Source organism: Galeopterus variegatus, unplaced genomic scaffold (assembly GCF_000696425.1).
Source record: "Galeopterus variegatus unplaced genomic scaffold, G_variegatus-3.0.2 Scaffold685, whole genome shotgun sequence".
Lineage (NCBI taxonomy): Eukaryota > Metazoa > Chordata > Mammalia > Dermoptera > Cynocephalidae > Galeopterus > Galeopterus variegatus.
Window position 1 is genome coordinate 511,795 of NW_007726796.1, and position 19,452 is coordinate 531,246.

Genomic DNA, 19,452 nt, shown 5'->3' on the forward strand with positions numbered 1-19,452 from the left:
AGGAAGGAAGGAAGGAAGGAAGGAAGGAAGGAAGGAAGGAAGGAAGGAAGGAAGGAAGGAAGGAAGGAAGGAAGGAAGGAAGGAAGGAAAGAAAGAAAGAATCACAATAATATGTTGAACTTTCAAAAGGCGAAATCAAGACTGTGATTTCCAGAGGTGGGAAAGGGGGAGGGAGAGGGGATTAATGAGAAATTGGTTAATGGACACAAATTTTGTATCACAATAATATGTTGAACTTTCAAAAGGCGAAATCAAGACTGTGATTTCCAGTGGTGGGAAAGGGGGAGGGAGAGGGGATTAATGAGAAATTGGTTAATGGACACAAATTTTGTAATGATGAAGATACTAATTATAAAATCATCATCACACATTGTGTACAGGTATTGATATTCAACTCTGTACCACACAAATATGTATAATCAATTATATTTCAACAACAGAAAGATCATTTGAAATATGTAAAAATACTTTGACAAATAGCATGCAAATCAAGAGCTTCAAATGGCATTATGGCTTTCTTTCCTAGCCTTCCTTAAAGGCTGCAGAAGTAGAGAAAATGACTACAAAAGGGTGATTTTGCTACTCAAAATGTGGTCTGGATCAGCAGCATCAGCCTCACCTGTGAGCGTGGTGTTAGAAATACAGAAGTTTGGGGCTCATCACAGAACTCATAAATCAGAATTTGCTTTTTAACAAGACCCTCTGATTCTCAGACATTGAAGCTTGAGAAGCACTGCTCTATATCATGAAATCAGTAATGATTTTGTTTAAAACTTCATTAGACCAAATACATGAACAGTTTCAACTCTGTTTTTTTCTTAGCTAATTATGTAGACTTATAAAGAGCATAGCTATTTGGGAACTTTGCTAGTTTCTCCAGTTTGTCCTCAAAAGATGTACCAGAGTCTTTAGGTGAAGGCAGAATTGATTAGGAAGATCATGTTAATTGTGATTGCATTTAGAATATTTACTCTGAAGAATGATGCACAATTTAATGCTTCACACTATTTAATAAAACCCTCATTAAGATATTATTCTGAAAAAAAATCATTGATGGTTATTTGGAGGTGACAAATATATGCTTTGTCCCCTACCACATTAAAGAAGTACCATGAGAAAACACCATACATTACCTATGGGTTAGTTTGTATAAAGATAAAATATTATCTGTTTAAATTTATGACAATGTTTTGTCCACTTGTTTTCTCATTAAGAGCTCTATTTCTTATTATATAATCATTTGATCTACAAGAATTAGTTCATGAGGAAAAAATCAAATTGATTTTAAAGTTAGAAACATGTATTAGTATCTTTAGATTTTCTTTATCTTTAAAAACAAACTACTTTTCCCCTTAAAAAAAATATTGCTTTTTTTTTTTTAATGAGACAAGTGTCTTGCCAAATTGACATGTTATTTACATATTCTGGATCTTCCTCTTCTGCATCTGTAAAATGAGGAGGTTTTATCTGATCATCAGTTTTCATGATAGAAATTTGGATGTAAAAATTTATGATTATGTGCACCTACCATTCATTCTCAGTCATGCAATTTCATAATTTGAATAAACACATACAGTTTTGCAATCTTTCCCAAGTTTCCTGAAGCTCGGAATGGAATAGGTTTAAATAAATTTGCCCAGACTGATGAGAAATGGGTTTTAGTTTTGAACACAGCATTCTGCACAGCAAATAAAGCATATTGACTACAAAAATGAAGGTCATTTCATTTTTATTATATTTTATCAAATTGTTGCACATATAAGGGTAGAATTTATGTGTGTGGAAAATGTGATTGTTTATTAAAGCAATGCATTTCCATCACCATCTTTGAGGTACTTCTGGCAGCTAATGTAGGCTGAACCGCATGTAAGAACAATTGGTCTCAGACTGAGACATGCTACACCATCTCACCCACTTGACTATAGCAGGAAATCATAGCTACTAACTCAAATTTCTTATCTTTCAAAGGGAATCAATTTGTGCACCATTTTATAGTATCCTTAGTACAGGATTGCTAAGACTTTCAGAATTGTTGTATAACACAGTCACTCAGTCATGATGCGGGTGGTTATTAGAGAGCTAAGGAAGGCATAGAGTAAGGTGTATTTGATTGGTTTGTTACCATTTTGAAAAAAAAAAAGATTGTCAAGTTAAATACTTGGTAAGGCCATTAATATGAATTCTACTTAATCCTGTTTTGGGAAAATATAATTTATCCATGCAAAAGTGACCCTTTCAATCATATATTCATAGGCAGCCTACAAGTTATAAATGCAGTGTTCTAAAAATATTCTTTTTTTTTTTAAGTTGATTGTTTGGAACCTGAGATTTTTTTCCCATAGAAATGGTATTATAAAGGTAATTATATTGTCTGGTCAATTCAAATAATCCTTTTCAATCTAGAATGTTGTTAAATTGAAAATATTAGTCACTTGGTATAGAGTGTGCCTTGAAAATCAGTAGACAATTCTGAAAGTAGCTTTGCCCAAGTAGAACACCACCCCTTCATTGTTATTGGTAATTGAGTGTTCCCCCTCATGTACTTTATCTTGTGACTAAGTTTCTCCCCTGTAGTTATCCCCTGGAACTATATCCCCCAGCCTTAACTCAGCTATTAACTTGGTTCTTGACCCTGCATAGGGGCATGTTGGAGCCAGATTGTAGTAGCTCATAAGAGCTAATTTTTAAATTTTTAGAAATTTTGTAAGCTAATTTTTTAATGCAGCCAATATTAAAAAATTGATATGTTTACAATTAAATATATTAAAAGCAGTTCTTAATTATTTTACTACATTTTACTATTATTTATTCTTGAGTTTATTTATGTGTATTGTATCTGTACAGTGGAAATACTACATAATGGGGTGCTACTGCAAATCTCTTTCCAACTCCAGGTACAGTGACACTATATTGGTATCTTGAAATTGGCCATGATGGGAATTTACACTTGGGAAATCAGCAAACACTACAAATCAAGGCTTGATTTACTTCAATGTTGATTTCTAGACTAGAGATCAGGAAAATATAACATTTGAGCCAAATCTGGCCTTCCACTTGTTTTTGTAAAGAAAGTTTTATTGGAAAACAGCAACTCATTTATTTTCATATTGTCTGCGGCTACTTTAGAGCTACAATGGTAGAATTCAGTAATTATGACTCAGTGACTATAAGGTCCATAAAGTCTTAAATAGTGACTATCTGGCTATTTAAGCAAAACGTTTACCAACTTCATCTCTAGATTAAGAAAGTGGTGGGAAAAACATAGCTAATGTAAAGTAAACTTAGAAGTATGTTATATCTGTACCTACTACATTGAGAATAGCACAAAAACCGAAGAAATTTTCTCCCAGTATTCTTTTTTTTTTTTCTGTATACAGAGATTTTATTCTATTTTAAAAGGAAAAGAGAACTTTAGACAAAAATTTGACCCTATAACAAAGCAAATCTGTCCAGCTTTAAGCCAAATTTCAAGAGTAGCCAACTTCTATTTTTCAGCAGCTGGCAAGTGCACCCTCAATGAGCTCTACTGGCATTTCTATTTTCTTCATCCCATGTGATATAAAACAAAACCAATCTAGATAACCAATCCTTGATAAGCTTTATGTGGTCATTTGAGTTTTACAAATAGTTTCTCTAATGGTATGCCAAAATCATTTTCATGTTCTCTCCAGATAGCTGTACTGTAATATACAGCAATGTTTATCCAGGTAGTGAGTCTTCTGTAAACAGTCAACCAATGCTCTGTGTTATGGAAACCAATCTATATGCAATTTAAACAATCCACAGGTTCTAACCTGGAAATACTAGGAAAACAATCTGGATGCATTAATCACAGCAATATGACTATCTACCCTATAAAGAATTGATGTGAACAACTACCCTAATACAAGTTTTACTTTTCTTGAGCCTTTAGGCCTGTCATTTAAGTCAATGACAGCAGCTGTGGCTTCATCCTGAGATTCAAAGGCCACCATGGTTTTGCCTGTAGGCATACCTTTTTCATTGTATTTTAAACACACCGAGCCTGGAATTACTTGATAGCCATAAAAGAAATCTAAAATCTCATCAATAGACACAGTAAAGGGCATGTTCTGCACTTTAATTATTGTTGATCCTGGTTTTCCAGAACTAGATCCAAAGCCAGGGGGACCACCAATATGGACTAGCCCAGGCCCAGGTCTAGGCCCAGGCCCAAAGGCTGGCAGCCCACTCAAATGCCCCAGGGCACTTCCAAGACCAGGAGGGCCACTTCCAAACCCAGGGGTGCCACCTAAGCTACCAGGGCCATTTCCAAAATTCCGAGGGCCCCCTCCATGTCCTGATGGCCCACTTAAATTATTTGGTCCACCTCCGAAAGCTGGAACATCCAGTCCTAGACCAGGCAAACCACTGTTTCCAACTGAAGGCATACCAGGCCTACCATCACCAAAGGCCCCTCCTAATCCTGGAGGAAGGAGGGATGGCACAAAGGCATTTGACACACCAAAATTACCAGGAAAGTTAAATGGAGGCCCATTGTTGGCCTCCTTTGATCCTACAGTAGGGAAGGCATGCTCTTTACCTCCTGCACTGGGCATTCCCGCACCGGGCATTCCCAGGCCAGGCATTCCCGGTACTGCAGGATTACCTGGCAGAAACATCTTTAACCCCTTTTTTCCTTGGGCAGGGGGATTTTTCTCGATCTCTCTCATATCTTCTAGTGTAACTACATGAACAAAAGCTTCTCTCCCATTAAGTTTTTTATGGTGTAAGCGTTCAGACTTACGTGCATCATCTTCTTTTTTAACTGAACCACTGCCTGTTCTAGACCTTGCCCACTGTTATCAACAAGAACATGTACAGCATTTTCATCCACTGGGATTCCTTCTAAGAACTGAAGAACATCCATCTTGATAATGCTGAATGGAATATTGGTTATGTGGGTACAGACTTTGGCATAGTTGACATCCCCCTCTGGATTTAACATCATTTCCCTCTGGTCGTAGCTGAAGTTCTGCAGTCTTTTACAAATCACATCTATCTTTTCTAGCATACCTTTTTTAGTAATTGGATGAACTTGAATAAACCGATTGCCTGTGTATTGCTTATGACGACGCAGAGCAGCCTTATAGTCAAGCTCATTCCTGAATTCTATGAAGCCTTCACCAGATGCTTTCCCATTGGGTCCATAAGCTATATAAATACTATCTTCCACAATATCCAACTTTTAAAAAAAATCAATAACATATTTGTTTCTGCTTCAAATGGTAGCCCTTTCAAGTAAACACAAAAACCAGCCTCATGTGGTGATCTTGACCTTGACCTTTTCTGCCCACTGGGCGACTTTGACCCAGGAAGAGTCTGAGGAGGGGGATGGGTTTGTCCAGAAGGTCCCATACTTTGCTTAAAAGTGATATGGTGTCCAACAGCTACCCACAGTCTCTTTGTGAAAGGGCTAATTTCCACATAGCGTTGAATCATTAGCATTCTGTTTCTTTTCAAAGCTTCAAAGGTATCTTGAGGGGAAAGAAACTTAACCAATCCATTCCCATTATTTCGACCTACATGATCTTTCAACAAATGCACTCCATCAACACGAAGCCCATGGAAAAAATCTCTAATATTATTTTCCATTGCAGAAAAGGGCATTCCATGTACACTGACATACAGATCATCAGGGTTGATGGGAAGTGGCTTTACACTGCTTTGAGAGTTCACCTGGATAGGATTAACAGGATTCAATGGACCCAGAAACATAGGGTTCAGGTTATTGTTCAGATTCACAGGTGTTCCAGAGCCATTCATTCCAGCAGGTAGAGGTGCCACAGGTGGCGGCAATGCCAGACATGGGTGGCAATGGGGTCATGGGTGGCACAGAAGGGACTGGGGGAATTGGAGGCACAGGAGGCATGGGAGGTAATGCAGGTACTGGAGGAGGAAGTGGTATTTGGGGAATGGACGGCATTGGTGGCAAAGATGGCATCGCTGGGATTGGAGGAATTGGTGGTGGTGGGACTGTGTTCATTGGGGAGGCTGTGCTTGGAACGGTTGAACTAAATGCTGGGCTCCCAAAGGAAGCCCCCATATTTGGAGGAGCCGTTCCTATGCTGGCTGTGGAAAATGTCTGTATACTTTTGTTGCTTTCATGAGCAGAAGTGGTGGCAGTAACTAGGCGAAGGATTATTAAAGTTGGGTACTGTTGTAGGCAAGTTTACCCTGCCACTCATTCCTGAACTAGGTGGCCGTCCTGATCTACTAGGATTTGCTGGTGGTATATCTAAGTTGGCAGTTTCAAAACGCCTACGACTCAGTTCAATCATATTCTGCATTTCCGCTTTACTCCACAATAGTGTTCCTTTTGACCCTTTACTTGTACCACCTGTGTGCATCATACCAAGCCTTGCATCTTCATCAGTGGCAAAAATGATGAAAGCCTCACCCAGTTCACCCCCCACAATATGCACACCCCCATCAGGGATGGTCAATCCAGAGAAGAGGTGGCGAATGTCCACGGTCCCTGCCACAATTGGGAGACCTTGCAAACGGATGACCACAGCCATGCTGCGCTGAAACCACACACACCTGGTTGTATTTTCTTAACAAGAAGTAGAGGCCAAGTCAATCCTGTGGGCAACCAATTAAAACCAACTTTTAGATGGGTAGACCTGCGCGGCACCAGAACCCAGATCCCAGCACCTCCACCCCGCAGCCGACAGCCCCAGCCCTAACGTCTTCCCGGAGCCTACAGCAGCCACCACCTCCTTCACCGTTTCACCTTCTTCCAGTGTTCTAAAACTGTTATCCAATTCAGTAAAGAAGTTAAATGAAGTTTCAAAATATGTTTTTGTTCTTCCATTCTTGCTTTGCTTGCTAACATAAACTGATATATCAACTAACGTGTGTCAAACTATACTTATTCACAATGAAATGAGTAACTTCTCTGTTGAATCAAAGAGTAATCAAACACTCATCATCTGATTTTGTAACACAATTGTTAGCAATAGAATTTTTTATAAAACTGAGAGTGGATTTCACAAGTTCACATATCAGATTTTATGACGATATGTTTATTGGGAAAAGAGTTTTCAGATTGAGATATAATTCCATTTATCAAATCTTGGTTAAATTGCAACCATAAGTTTGCTATGGATACAACAGTTTGTCAAAAACCAAGAGAGCATTATGTGAGACTCAAATGGTTATAAGGAATGAGAGAGAGAGAGAGAGATTGAGATTTAAGGGGCTTGGCTCACACAGTTGCAGAGGCTTTGTGAGTCCAAAATCTGCAGGGCAGGTGGGCATGTAGGCAGGCAGGAGACCCGGGAAGAGTTGCAGTTAGAGTCCAAAAGCATCTGCTGAAAGGATTCCCTCTAGCTCAGGGAAGGTCAGTCCTTGTTCTATTAAGGCCTTCAATTAATTGGATGAAGTCCACCCCCATTTATGGAGGGTAATCTGCTTTACTCAAAATCCACAGAGTTAAATGTTAATCTCACCCAAAAACCACCTTTGCAGAAGCTTTCAGAATAATGTTTGACCAAATATCTGGGCCCCAGTCAAGCTGACACACAAAATTAACCATCACATAAATGCTTATGTTTTTTTCTTGGAGTACCAGCTAAATATCAACAGCACACACTGACCACGGCCTGCCCCAACTCTGCCTTCTTCGAGTGATCTGCCTGTTTCATCCATGCAGTTCAGCTGCTTACTGTAAAGCGTGGGCTGGACAATAAAACAAGTTGCTGCTCGACGACTGTGGATTTAGCAACTGGATCTGGGTGTGATTAATGAATGTAGTGAAGATGAGGAGAAGGAAGAAACTGCAAACCCTTTTCTTGGTTCAGAACTGAGCAGCCTTTTGAACTGAGCTCTGTCGGCCTTTGCCATCCTCTTACCTCCTTCCCTGAGTATTACCCTCTTCTCCGAGCATCACCCTCACTGATTCCCTGTGACTGGCTCTGACCTTCATCCTTTCTGAAGAAATGAGGCCTCAGGTGGGTGTGGGATGGGTGGCTCAGAGACACCATAGTCATTTTCACAGCCATGAGTCTCATGTAGGCCTAGCCTTATCAGATCTTAGAACGCTTCCTTGCCTGCACTGGAATGTGTCTGCACAAAGAAATGGAGGCACGAACAGTTGGTACGTATTTGCAGAGTTCCCTCTGGTTACCATTTGGCAAAGACCGTAATAAGCTTATAATATATAATATAAATATATATATATATATATTAATATATATAATGATAATAATATAAGGAATTCAAACAGATGATTACTATTGGCCCTGCATAGGCAAATCTAACAATGAGTTGTGTATGTTTTGCAGTCAAATGCTCTATCTCTGAGCTATACCCTTGAGTTGTGTATTTTTTAATGTCTTTCTACCTAATGATGTTAACTTAATCTTTAGCTATGGTCATGATTGGATCAACAGTGTCTCTGTAGGTCCCCTTCCATCACATTCTTTCATTCATGTGTGTAGACCACCTGGCTAGAACGTCTGTCATCCCACTCAATGCCAGACTTTTTCAAGGGGTTTGGCAAATATTCCTTTCCTTCCTCACCTCTCCAAGGATGTCCCTCTGGAAGTAGCATTTATGATCCTTTCTTATGATGCTTCAAGTTGCCCCATTATGCTCCCCACTAGGGAAAATAAATTGTCTTTCCTCTATGGGGGCTCACATAGAAAATTTTACCTTTGGGAAACTTTTATGAGGACAGGTTTCTGTAGTTTGTCAAGTAACAATTTATTTCATGTATTGAAATGTCATAAAGGTTGTTTGATTTTTGTGAATTTTGTCTTATTTAAGACAAGAGTTTGTTCCTAGGTGTGCTCCTTAGATGTCTTCTACCAATAATTGATTCTAATATATCAGACATTATTCAAGGAAGCCTAACTCTGTTGCTTAATGGCATAATTTATAAAAAATGAATTAATGGAATGAGAGAGAATATTCATGGATAGAGAATTTAGAAGAGCAAAAAACAACAGCAACAACTAAAACCCAGATGTTTTCTAAGTCTAGCAGATTGATAAATGCTATAGAAATAAACAAAAGTAGAATTTAATTTTAGTTTTTAAAATATTTTTATATTATGTATCAGCTGCTGAGTATTGGGGAGTCAAAATTAACATCACAGATGGCATTTGCTCTGCTGGAAGTTGGTTAGGGGAAAAACAGTGTGATAAAAGCAAAAGTAAAATAGTATAGGTAATAAAGATTCAGCAAAAGGAACAGGAAAATTATATATTTAAAATCAGCTAATAAAGTGGGTAAGACTTAGCCCAGGCTTTGATGATACCTAAATAATATATAGAAAAGATACTCTTAAGATGCTTACTGTCTTTTCCTACATCACAAAAGATAATATAAGGAATTAAAGAGAGAAGAAAAGCATGGCTAATTAATCGATAAATAAGTTGAAATATTGCTATTTTTGAATTGTAACAGGAGGTTTCTAAATGAGTAACATATTTCAACTGAAAAAATATTAATATATTATAATACAACTAAACTATTTACTGAAGACAATTACATCACAATGAGTAAAATTACTTTTAAAATAAAGTGATTAAATGATTCAGAATCTATTTTTCTTCCTTTTTTCTCTTTTATTCAAACTCAATAATTGTTCTCTCCCCCCCCTTTTTTTTTGCAGAAAATCTTCTAACTATTTTCAGTTCCAGGCAATTCTTCCTCAATTGTCTAGGTTGCAAAATTTTTGTATCAAGTATAATAGCCCAAATTGCATAGCTTCAAAAATGTTCATTAGGTAAGTAAATAACTATGTGTAGCTAGGAAAGTGAGCTAGTGTGCTCACTAGAGTAGGGAGTGACAGAGAAAATATCTTCTATATTTGTTAAATTGCAAAGAATAAAAAAGGGCCAAGGAAGAGACCTGGAGACCACTAGCATTTAACGAAGGTTGGAGAAAGAGGAACTTTCTGGAGAGAGATGGAGAAGATAAAGGAAGAGACACTCACACTCAAGAATATGGGGGGGGGGTGCTAAAAAGGAAGGAGAGGTTCATAGTAGTTCACAGAGTTTTACAAATACCAGAGAGGAGTCAGAACGGAGAACTGAATTTTGGATGGAACAATCAAAAGTTTATTCTTCCAAGATAGCTTCTGGTGCTGCTGTAGAAACAGAAGATAGAACTATGGACTGAGGAGTAAATGGAATAAAATGGACACAGCAAGCCTTGCTACTTGTTTAGGAAGCTTGGCTGAAAGGAAAAATAAATAAGAGCAGGAGCAAGTTGAGAGCCAGAGGATGGATATAAATGAGTAAGAGAATATTACAACTGTACCAGTTTTAGCACTTCCTTCAAGATCTCAAATTGGTAGCAAAAATATAGGTGGTGAGTTTTCCCAAAGTGAGGTGTCAGTTCTCCTAAGTTAGGGCTGCCAAGGAGATTCCACATGGCCAAGTCTGTGGCTCCCATCTGACCACTCCCCTCCAGTCAGTGACTTGAGGGATGACATCAGAAAAATTATTTTACTTTTCTCCCCATGCCAATAAAAGAGGATAGGGGCCTAGAGTTGCTCAGGAAACTGAAGATAATTACTTTGAAGAGAGGAGGCAATGGGCTGTGAGTCCCTTTGACATTGAGTGAGAGGCTCAGGAAGGAAAATTTTCAGAGACCTTGATAGGAGCACTTTGGAGGTACAGAGGTCAGGCATCTGGCAATGCAAGTAGCCTACAGAGAAGCAACCAGCTGAGGCTGCTTGTGCACCATTGTAGAGTGTCTGAAACAGCTGCAGTTCCTCTAACATCAAGCTAAAGGTGTATGCCTCCCATGGACCAGATGAGAGGCTCATGAGAAACAGAGCAGGCCGGACACTGCAGGAGATCCTGCCTAAGGGGCCCATCTGGAAGGGCAGGAAGACCTCGGCTGCAAGTGGATGGCGGTGAAGCACCAGATGACCTGGCCTGAATCAGAATCATAACCAATTAGATGGTGGAAATGAACTGGTCTTTGTGAAAGGGACGTGTGGGAGAGAATCCCCAGCAGTGACAGCCAGTGGGGAGGCATTGCAGGATCGCACTATGCCCCTCACGGAAGCAACAGACGGCTTGTAATGTCCGCCAGGTGATCAGAGACTCCCGTTTCACATTAGCGACAATCAAATAAGATTTGTTTCCCCTTAACTTTCCTTAGAAACGACTGAGGGGATAAATCCCTGGGGAAAAAAGCAAGAGGCTCCAGGGGAAAATGTACAGTAGAGTACACAGGTGTGGAGAAAAGTAAAGTGTATTTTTCTGATGTCCCCCTGTGGATTAGTTTTCTAAGGCTGCTGTAACAAAGTACTGCAAACTGAATGGCTTAGAACAACAGAAACATATTATCTCATGGTTCTGGAGGCTGGAGGCCTGTGATCAAAGTGTCAGCAGGGCCAGGCCCCTGGGAAGGTGTGAGGGAAGGACCTGTTCCAGACCTTTCTCCTAGCTTCTAGTAGTACTTTGGATTATGTCAGAATAACTCCAATCTTCACATGGCGTCTCCCTGTATGTGTCTGTGTTTCTAAATTTTCCCCATTTTATGAGGACATTATTGAATTAGGACCCACCCTAATGACCTCATTTTAACTTAATTACCTCTTTAAAGACCCGATGTCTAAATAAGTTCTCAGGCAGATGTACTGGGTATTAGGACTTGCTATGAGTCAAATGTGTCGTCCAAAAGTTCATGGGTTGAAAACTTGGTCCCCACTTTAACAGTGTTAAAAGGGTGGAACATCCAACTACGATATTTGAAAGGTGGGGCCTTTGAGAAGTGAATGGATCATGAAGACTGTGCCTTTGTGAACAGATTAATAAGGGGCACACGAAAGAGCTTTATAAGAGAGTAGCTTTATAAGGGGCACACGAGAGAGTTCTCCCTATTCTTGCATGTGATACTCTGCATCGCTGTAGAGTCACCACCCAGAAGAGGGCCCTCCCCAGATATGTTCCCTGGACCTTGGACTTCTCAGTTTCTACAACTGAAAGAAATAAACTTCATTCTTTTATGAATTACCCACTTTCAGGTATCCTGTTATAAGCAACAGGAATAGACTAATATAGAACTCAAACATATCTTTTTTGGGTGGTCACAATTCAACCCATAACACCCCACAAACTCTAATTTTTGAGTATGCAGGTTATATCATCAAGCAAGGGAATAATTAATGTATATACACAATGGACTACTCCTCTGCCACGAAAAAGGGTGAAATCCTGTCATTCACAGCAACATGGATAAACTTAGAGAAAATTATGTTAAGTGAAATAAGCCAGGCACAGAAAGAGAAATGCTGCATGTTCTCACTCATAAGTGGGAGCTAAAACAAAAACAATAACAATAACAAAAACCAATGAAAAAAAGAAAGAACGATACAACGATCACAATCATTCGTTGAACTTTCCAGAAAGAGAAATGCTGCATGTTCTCACTCATAAGTGGGAGCTAAAACAAAAACAATAACAAAAACAAAAACCAATGAAAAAAAGAAAGAACGATACAACGATCACAATCATTCGTTGAACTTTCATAAGAAGAGAACAGAACTGAGGCCACCAGAGGTGGGAAAGGGGGAGTTATTGAGAAATTGAGAAAGGGCCACAAAAAAAATAATTACAATGTATAAAGTTTAATATACTAATTATCCTAATTTGAGCATCACATATTGCACACAGGTATTAATATTCAATGCTATACTCCAAAAGTATGTACAGTCAATTATGTTTCTACTACAAAAACAAAAACAAAAAAGTAACTAGAGAAGGAGAGAATCTGAAGTTAATAGATTAGCCTCAGACTGAGAAAAAAGGCTTCTTGAAGACTGGAAAGAAGAAAAGAAGGAAGGCTGGTAGGCTCAAGTGGTATGGAGAAACGGGGAACACAGCTGTGTATAAGAAAACAGCTGAATGATGTCTTCTCGGGAAGTTACAGGGTTTGGTCAAGTACTCAAGGGAGCCGCAGGAGCGTTGCTGATAGGAAGGAGGAGTGAGAAGTAGTCAAAGAGAAGTAACGATTGACTCGTGGTATGGAAAGGTCAAAAGAGAACAAAAGCCATGAAGTCTCAGAGGCCTCAATCCACACTGGTTCTGTGACTGCTGTTTTTGTTTTTGTATTTTTCTTTTGTCCCCAGCAGCATTTAAGTGCTTCAGGGTGGAAGATGAGAGAGGGAATTTTTGAAGAAGCGTGGCAGAACGGCAAAACTACTTAGAGCTTGGGCAAATATAGGTTTTAATTTTATCTCTAATACCAGTTGTGCAGTAAGTTTACAGACTTTCTAAAAATTATGTTTTGATCCTTTGTAAAATGGTTAAAATAATATTTTACAAGATTTTCATGACTAAACAGAGAGAAGGAAAGTGTTTATTTAATATAGTGCTTAACATACAGAAGGTATACAATAATTAGTATCTTTATTACTGTTATTATTGCTCTAAGTGTTGAAACTCTCATCATCACTATCATGATTATTCAGGTATGGAGGTTTGGTGGGTGGTTGGAGTAAAAGGATATATAGGGATTCAGTGTGTTTTTATTAGTTTTTTTTGTTGTTGTTGTTGCTATGTGACAAATTACCACAAACTTAGCTGCTGAAATCAACACCTGTTTATTATTTCTGTTTCCATGAGTCAGGAGTCTAGGCATGTCTAGCTGGGCCTTTTGCGCAGGGTCTCAGGAGGCTGCAATCAAGGTGTTGGCTAAACTATATTCTCATCGGGAGACTCAACTGGAGAAGAATCCAAGCTCAATCAAGTTGTTGGCAGAATTCATTTCCTCAGGGCTGTACAACCTTGGGTCCTGGCTTATTGCTGGCTGTGTGCTGGAGACTACCTTAGATCCTCCTGGCATCCCACAGTTCCTACAGACCACCCAGAATTCCTTGTCACATGAGCTCTTCCAACATGGCCACTTAATTCATCAAGCCCACAGGAGAATCTCCAGCTCCAGTCTGCTAAAAGGGAGTCTTATAGGAGTATAATGTATTAATGGGAGTGACATCTCATTACCTTAACCACATACTATGGTTAGAAGCAAGTCACAGGTCCCACTCACTCTCCAGTGGAAAGGCTTACACAAAGATGCGAACACCGGGGGTTGGGAATAACTTGGTTCACCTTAGGGTCTGTCTGCCACAGCTGCTTTGGAAAGTCCTCAATGAACAAGCAGTTCACGACATTTATTGACTTGATATGTGCCTTTTCTCTTTTTTCCATAAATACCAATAAATGTCTCCACTTTCTTTTGACCACCAGTCACGTTGGTTCTACTCTTCAAGGTGTGTAGGAAAAACCCATGACCTAAATGGCACTGCTTGCAACCTTCCATTAAAAACAAAAAAACCCCACAGGGCCGGCCTGGTGGCGCACTGCTACAGTGCGCCTCTTGGGAGCGGCGGCGCTCCCGCCGAGGGTTCGGATCCCACATACAGACCGGTTCCCGCTCACTGGCTGAGCGAGGTGCGGGTGCGACACCGAGGGTTGCGATCCCGTTGCCGGTCCCGGTCCGGTATGGGCGCGACACTGAGGGTTGTGATCCGTTGCCGGACACGAAAAAAGACAAAAAGGAAAAAAAAAACAAAAAAAACAAACAAACACAAAACAGTCCATCAAAGTAAGCTTGTAAATTGAATAGTCCTTTCTAAAACAAAAACTTAGGAATGATTAGGAATGTCTAAAGTCAGGTCATTTTCCAGCATTAAAGTGCTTGTAATCTAAGTGAACTGAATAGAATGCAAAAGGGGTTACCCAAGCAGTGAATTGGAGACCAAAGGTAGGAAAGGACAAAGAAAAACATTTTGATACCTTGAAGAACAGCTTCCAACACACAGCAGGACTGGTTCAAACGTCTCCCCCAGCCATCTTGACCATGCCTTTCACTTTTCAGCTCCTTACACTATTGGTGTTTCCTGAATGTCCTTTTCCCTACCAGACACTATATTATATGGTTGTTTATCATCTCTCTTCCTAACTAGAAGGTAAATGATATAAGGGATGGGTTTTTCCTGTTTCACCAGTGTGTATCTAGTGATTAAAACAGAGTCTAGCACACAGGAAATATTCAATAAATGTTCATGGAAGGAATAAATGCTATGACTTCAGCAGAAAATATCCAGCTAATGTTTTAGTCCAAGTGGTTAAATCAGTTTGAGATCAGGCTGAGAGACCATATATTGTCTATCTGAGATATTAATTCAAGAGGTGGTATTCTACTATCATTATTACTACATGGTATGTTTCTGAAATTCAGAAGACACAGTAAATTTCTGTTATTTTTAATTCTATATTCTCCAAACTCAGTAATCCATAGAAGGATGATCTGTCATTGATGTGATTTACAAAAGTTCCACTCTGCAACAGCCTTTTGAAATAGAGATCCAAGCTGATCACAAAATACTTAATCAAAGGAATACTATCAACAGCAACAAAGATATTGGTCTCCATATTTGCATGCAAAATATCCATTTTTTCCCCCAGGCTGTTTTTTTCATTTATTGTATCCTTTGGTATAATGAACTCTTTTTTTTTTCCTTTAAATTTTTATTTTGTCAATATACAATATAGTTTAACTGTAGTTTATGTGATACTGTTTGTTTCAAGGGCAACTGAAATTTACTTCAAAAATTAACTTCTAATACATGCTCTGTAGGATAGGAGGTATTCTGAATGATGATATCACTAAAAGAAGTGGAAATTGAAACACCTCAAATGAAACCTTATTTTAATAATTGAGATGGAAGAATCCATATTTTTAGAATTTAGGTGAAAGCGATATTTACCTGAATTTCTCAGACCCTTTCATTTACAGCCTCATAAACCCTACAGTGCCAGGATTATGCTGGTTCAGCACAGAAACCTTGAGGGAAAAACAGTAGTAAATGACTGCCTCAGGTTTGCCCAGATAAATTCCTCAAGAAATCTCTAAGGATGTAACAATGCAGAAAAATCATTTTCAAAATGAGCTCTTATCTTTAACTCAATTTTACTTTTCCAAATAGACTTGTTTGTGCTTTGCTCTCATTAGATTTTAAACTATTATTATCCTTACTGATTTGATTTGGTAAAACTCTTGTTAATGTAAACATGACTTCTCTCAAAATGCACTTGAAGAAATGCCAAGATTAAGATTTATTGGTTTCCTACCAAAGCAGTCCTATTTATATTCAAAGAATCTAAACATAGTTTTTTAATGGATTTTAAATTTAAATTAAATTAAATTTAATTTAAAAGACACTGACTTTGTCCCTCAACTTGCCTCCTCCTTTTAACTCAACTGGTCCAGGATCCTCTGAAGTTACTTTCCAAAAACTATTTATTTGCACAGCAAGATAAAGCACAGAGGTAAAGTGAAGATTAGTGTTTTTCTAACCATGGGTTGTCACCAGTTAGCAGATCGTGAAGTCAATTTATTGCCTTATGTCTTACAAAATGAAATAGAATAGAATGCATAACAACATGCTGTAAAGATGAATATTTTTTTTTTTCCTTTTTGTCTTTTTTCGTGTCCGGCAACGGACCGCAACCCTCAGTGTCGCGCCTGTACCGGACCGGGACCGGCAACGGGATCACAACCCTCGGCGCTGCCCCCGCCCCTCGCTCAGCCAGTGAGCGGGAACCGGTCTGTATGTGGGATCCGAACCCTCGGTGGGAGTGCCGCCGCACTCCCAAGCGGCGCACTATAGCAGTGCGCCACCGGGCCAGCCCCAAAGATGAGTATTTTTTGAAAAATGTTTTATTGTGTGTATGTATCTGTATTTTGTCTCATGTAAAATTCGTTTTTTTTTTTTTTTTTAGAATGGATTCCAATCAGAAAAGTTTGAAAAACATAGGAGCAAAAAAGAAGAGAAAAGAAGTTAGAGGCAAACAGGTCTATCCTGAATGCTGGCTCTAACACTCCCTGTATGACATTGGGTAAGTTACTTGACATCGTGGAGCCTCAAATTTCTCATCTAAAATGGTGGTGAGAATTTCAGGTGGTGAAATGGAAGAATATCAATAGACTCTAGAACCACTTTGAACATCAGACAGAACAAAGTGGATTGTTATAGCTCTTATCCTTATCTGCTTTTATTACAGATACACCTCATTCTAAATATGAATTGTGTATTTATGGAAGGGAGGGAAAAATGGCACAAAACTTAAACCACTGGTAAAAATAATGACAAACAGAAAAAGTGCCTTTCACAATGTAGCAGATCAGCTGATTCTTATTCAGCGCCTGTGTCATCAACCCGTTTACTGTCCTGGACTGTAGTCTGGGAGCTAGCCTGTGAGCTATGCAAAGATGAGTCATGAGCTCATGAATAACATTTTGAAAGGCTACCTACCTAATAAATAACTAGCATTTATGTGAAATATAAAACTCTTTAAACATTTTAATGTGTCCTCAGATAATTTAGCACACCAAATGTTTTTTCACTGAACTCATCCACATTAGCTATGTTGAAAAGTCCATCTAAAATTTTAGCTGTGCCAAGAGAGTATCAGTATTATCCTGAAGGCTGAAAGTTGTTTTATAGAGAACGATGGAATTGAGAGTTTGCAACAATGAGAATTCCCCTCTTGTCAAGTGTAGCTGCCTTAGAATTTAGAGAATTAGTAAAGAGACATTCCACATTTAATCAACACCACTGTTGTAAATTCTAGTACCAGAGTTAGGCAATCATCTACGCAGACTTTCAATTACATCACTTGAGATTAAACATAGTTTTTAAAATTTTATCATCCAAAAGGAAAATTATTTTGATTGTACAGGCTATATAGCTCTATCCAAAGATAATCACTGCCTCAGATTATTTTTAAAAGCAACTTTTAATATATTTAAAACTTTCACCTGGGTTTAGCAAGTTAGGAAAAGATACAATGATAGAAATTTGTATCCAAACTCCAGGCAGTTTGATACACATTTGACACTTCTTAAAACCCCTCAAAGTTTTGGAACTTGCATAATTATGTATACAGATCATATTTTTAAATTGCCTGAAGCTAGAGAACCTCTGATTTATTTCCCTTTCAACAATCTAACAAGAAAAACAACAGCATTATCTCTGTAACTATTAATTAAAGTTAAAAGAATTCAGGCCGCTGAATTGATAAATAACCAACCATTTCAAACTCTCACAAATACTATCTTAAGAACTAGTATGTCATAATTGGTGTATTCACCTGACATCACCTATTGTAAAGCATAATTGTTTTAGAAAATTAAATTTAAAATATTTTACTGTAATAAATACAAAGCAAAATTATTGAATCCATGTTTGAATACAAAAAACACCCTTGATTTTTCTGGACTTCCCAATTCTTTCCTATTCATTCTCTCCTTTATCTTCTGTATCATATCTTGACTTTGTGATAAAAACAGAAACTATAGTTTACTTCCACCTGAAAGACTAGTTTTGTCATGACTTTAGAACTGGAAAATTCAGCTTGTTTTAAATTTAAAGACCTTCTTTATAATTATTTTTAATTAGTATAGTTTGCAAGTGTTAATGATTCTCTAGATTTATAGTATATGGGCTCCCTCCAGTGGCTAATTTAGCATCCACAAATATAAAATGGCCATTTTAAACTACTGAGCCTATTTAAGCAATAATTAAAGAGGGTTTCAAGATCTCTAAGCTTAAATCTTACAAGCAGCAATAAGTACTAGATGAAAGTATTACCATCAGCATTTCATATGTTTATTCATTAAGCAAGAAATGTGGAGCTTGGCACGTATGCCTGACACTGTCAACCTATGGAGATTCAATATCAAAACACAGTGCACGGAGCATGATAATGGTGGCATGCATGAAGTGGACCAGAGACACCAGAGAACAAACAGCAGGTAGACCAGGATGGTTTCTCAATAGACCATAAAATAAGAAACTGTGGTTAGGATAAGAGGACATTCCAAGCAAAGAGAATGTTAAAAAGCTAGATTCATAAAATAGGTTGGCATATATGGAAAATTAAATATTTTTGTTTGACTAATTAGAGTTCAGCTGAGTAACTGGTAAGAGCTAAGGGTGTTTGAGAAGACAGGACTCAACATGCAGGACACAAGATTTCTACAAGCAGCTGGAAGATGCCTTCTTGTTATGGACGAACCACTGAAGTGTTTTGAAACAAAGACAGATTTCCATTTGGGAAAAGGAAAGTGTAGTGATGGTGTGCAGGGCAGATTGGAGCAGGGAGTAAAGCCAAGTTTAGAGGATTCAGCCATGTGATTTTTAGGAAAGAACTAAGTGATAAGAAAGAAATGAATGACACGGTTTGCAAGATGGAAGTAAGCAGACAGAATGAAGGGATGTTATTGTCTTTGATGTATGGCAGAGAAAGGAAAATGAGTCTATGAGGTCTTCTAGAAGTCTGTTCTACATCGCATTCAAAAGAGTGTCTAATTTGTAGAAATTTTAAAATTTAAGATGATGTCATTGGAGATGTATGTAATTTCATCAATGACAACTATATTCAATTAGAGCAATAGTTA

General features: G+C 38.3%; 1 protein-coding gene across 1 annotated transcript; it reads right to left on the minus strand.

Annotated features, from left to right (window-relative positions):
- Positions 1 to 3,875: 3,875 nt before the first annotated feature.
- LOC103589415 (RNA-binding protein 12-like) lies at positions 3,876 to 6,539 on the minus strand. The gene is given in 5 exon segments (XM_008571377.1): positions 3,876 to 4,786; positions 4,789 to 5,235; positions 5,238 to 5,815; positions 5,817 to 6,149; positions 6,151 to 6,539. Coding segments are annotated over 5 exon segments (2,658 nt in total).
- Between the last annotated feature and the right edge of the window lie 12,913 nt (positions 6,540 to 19,452).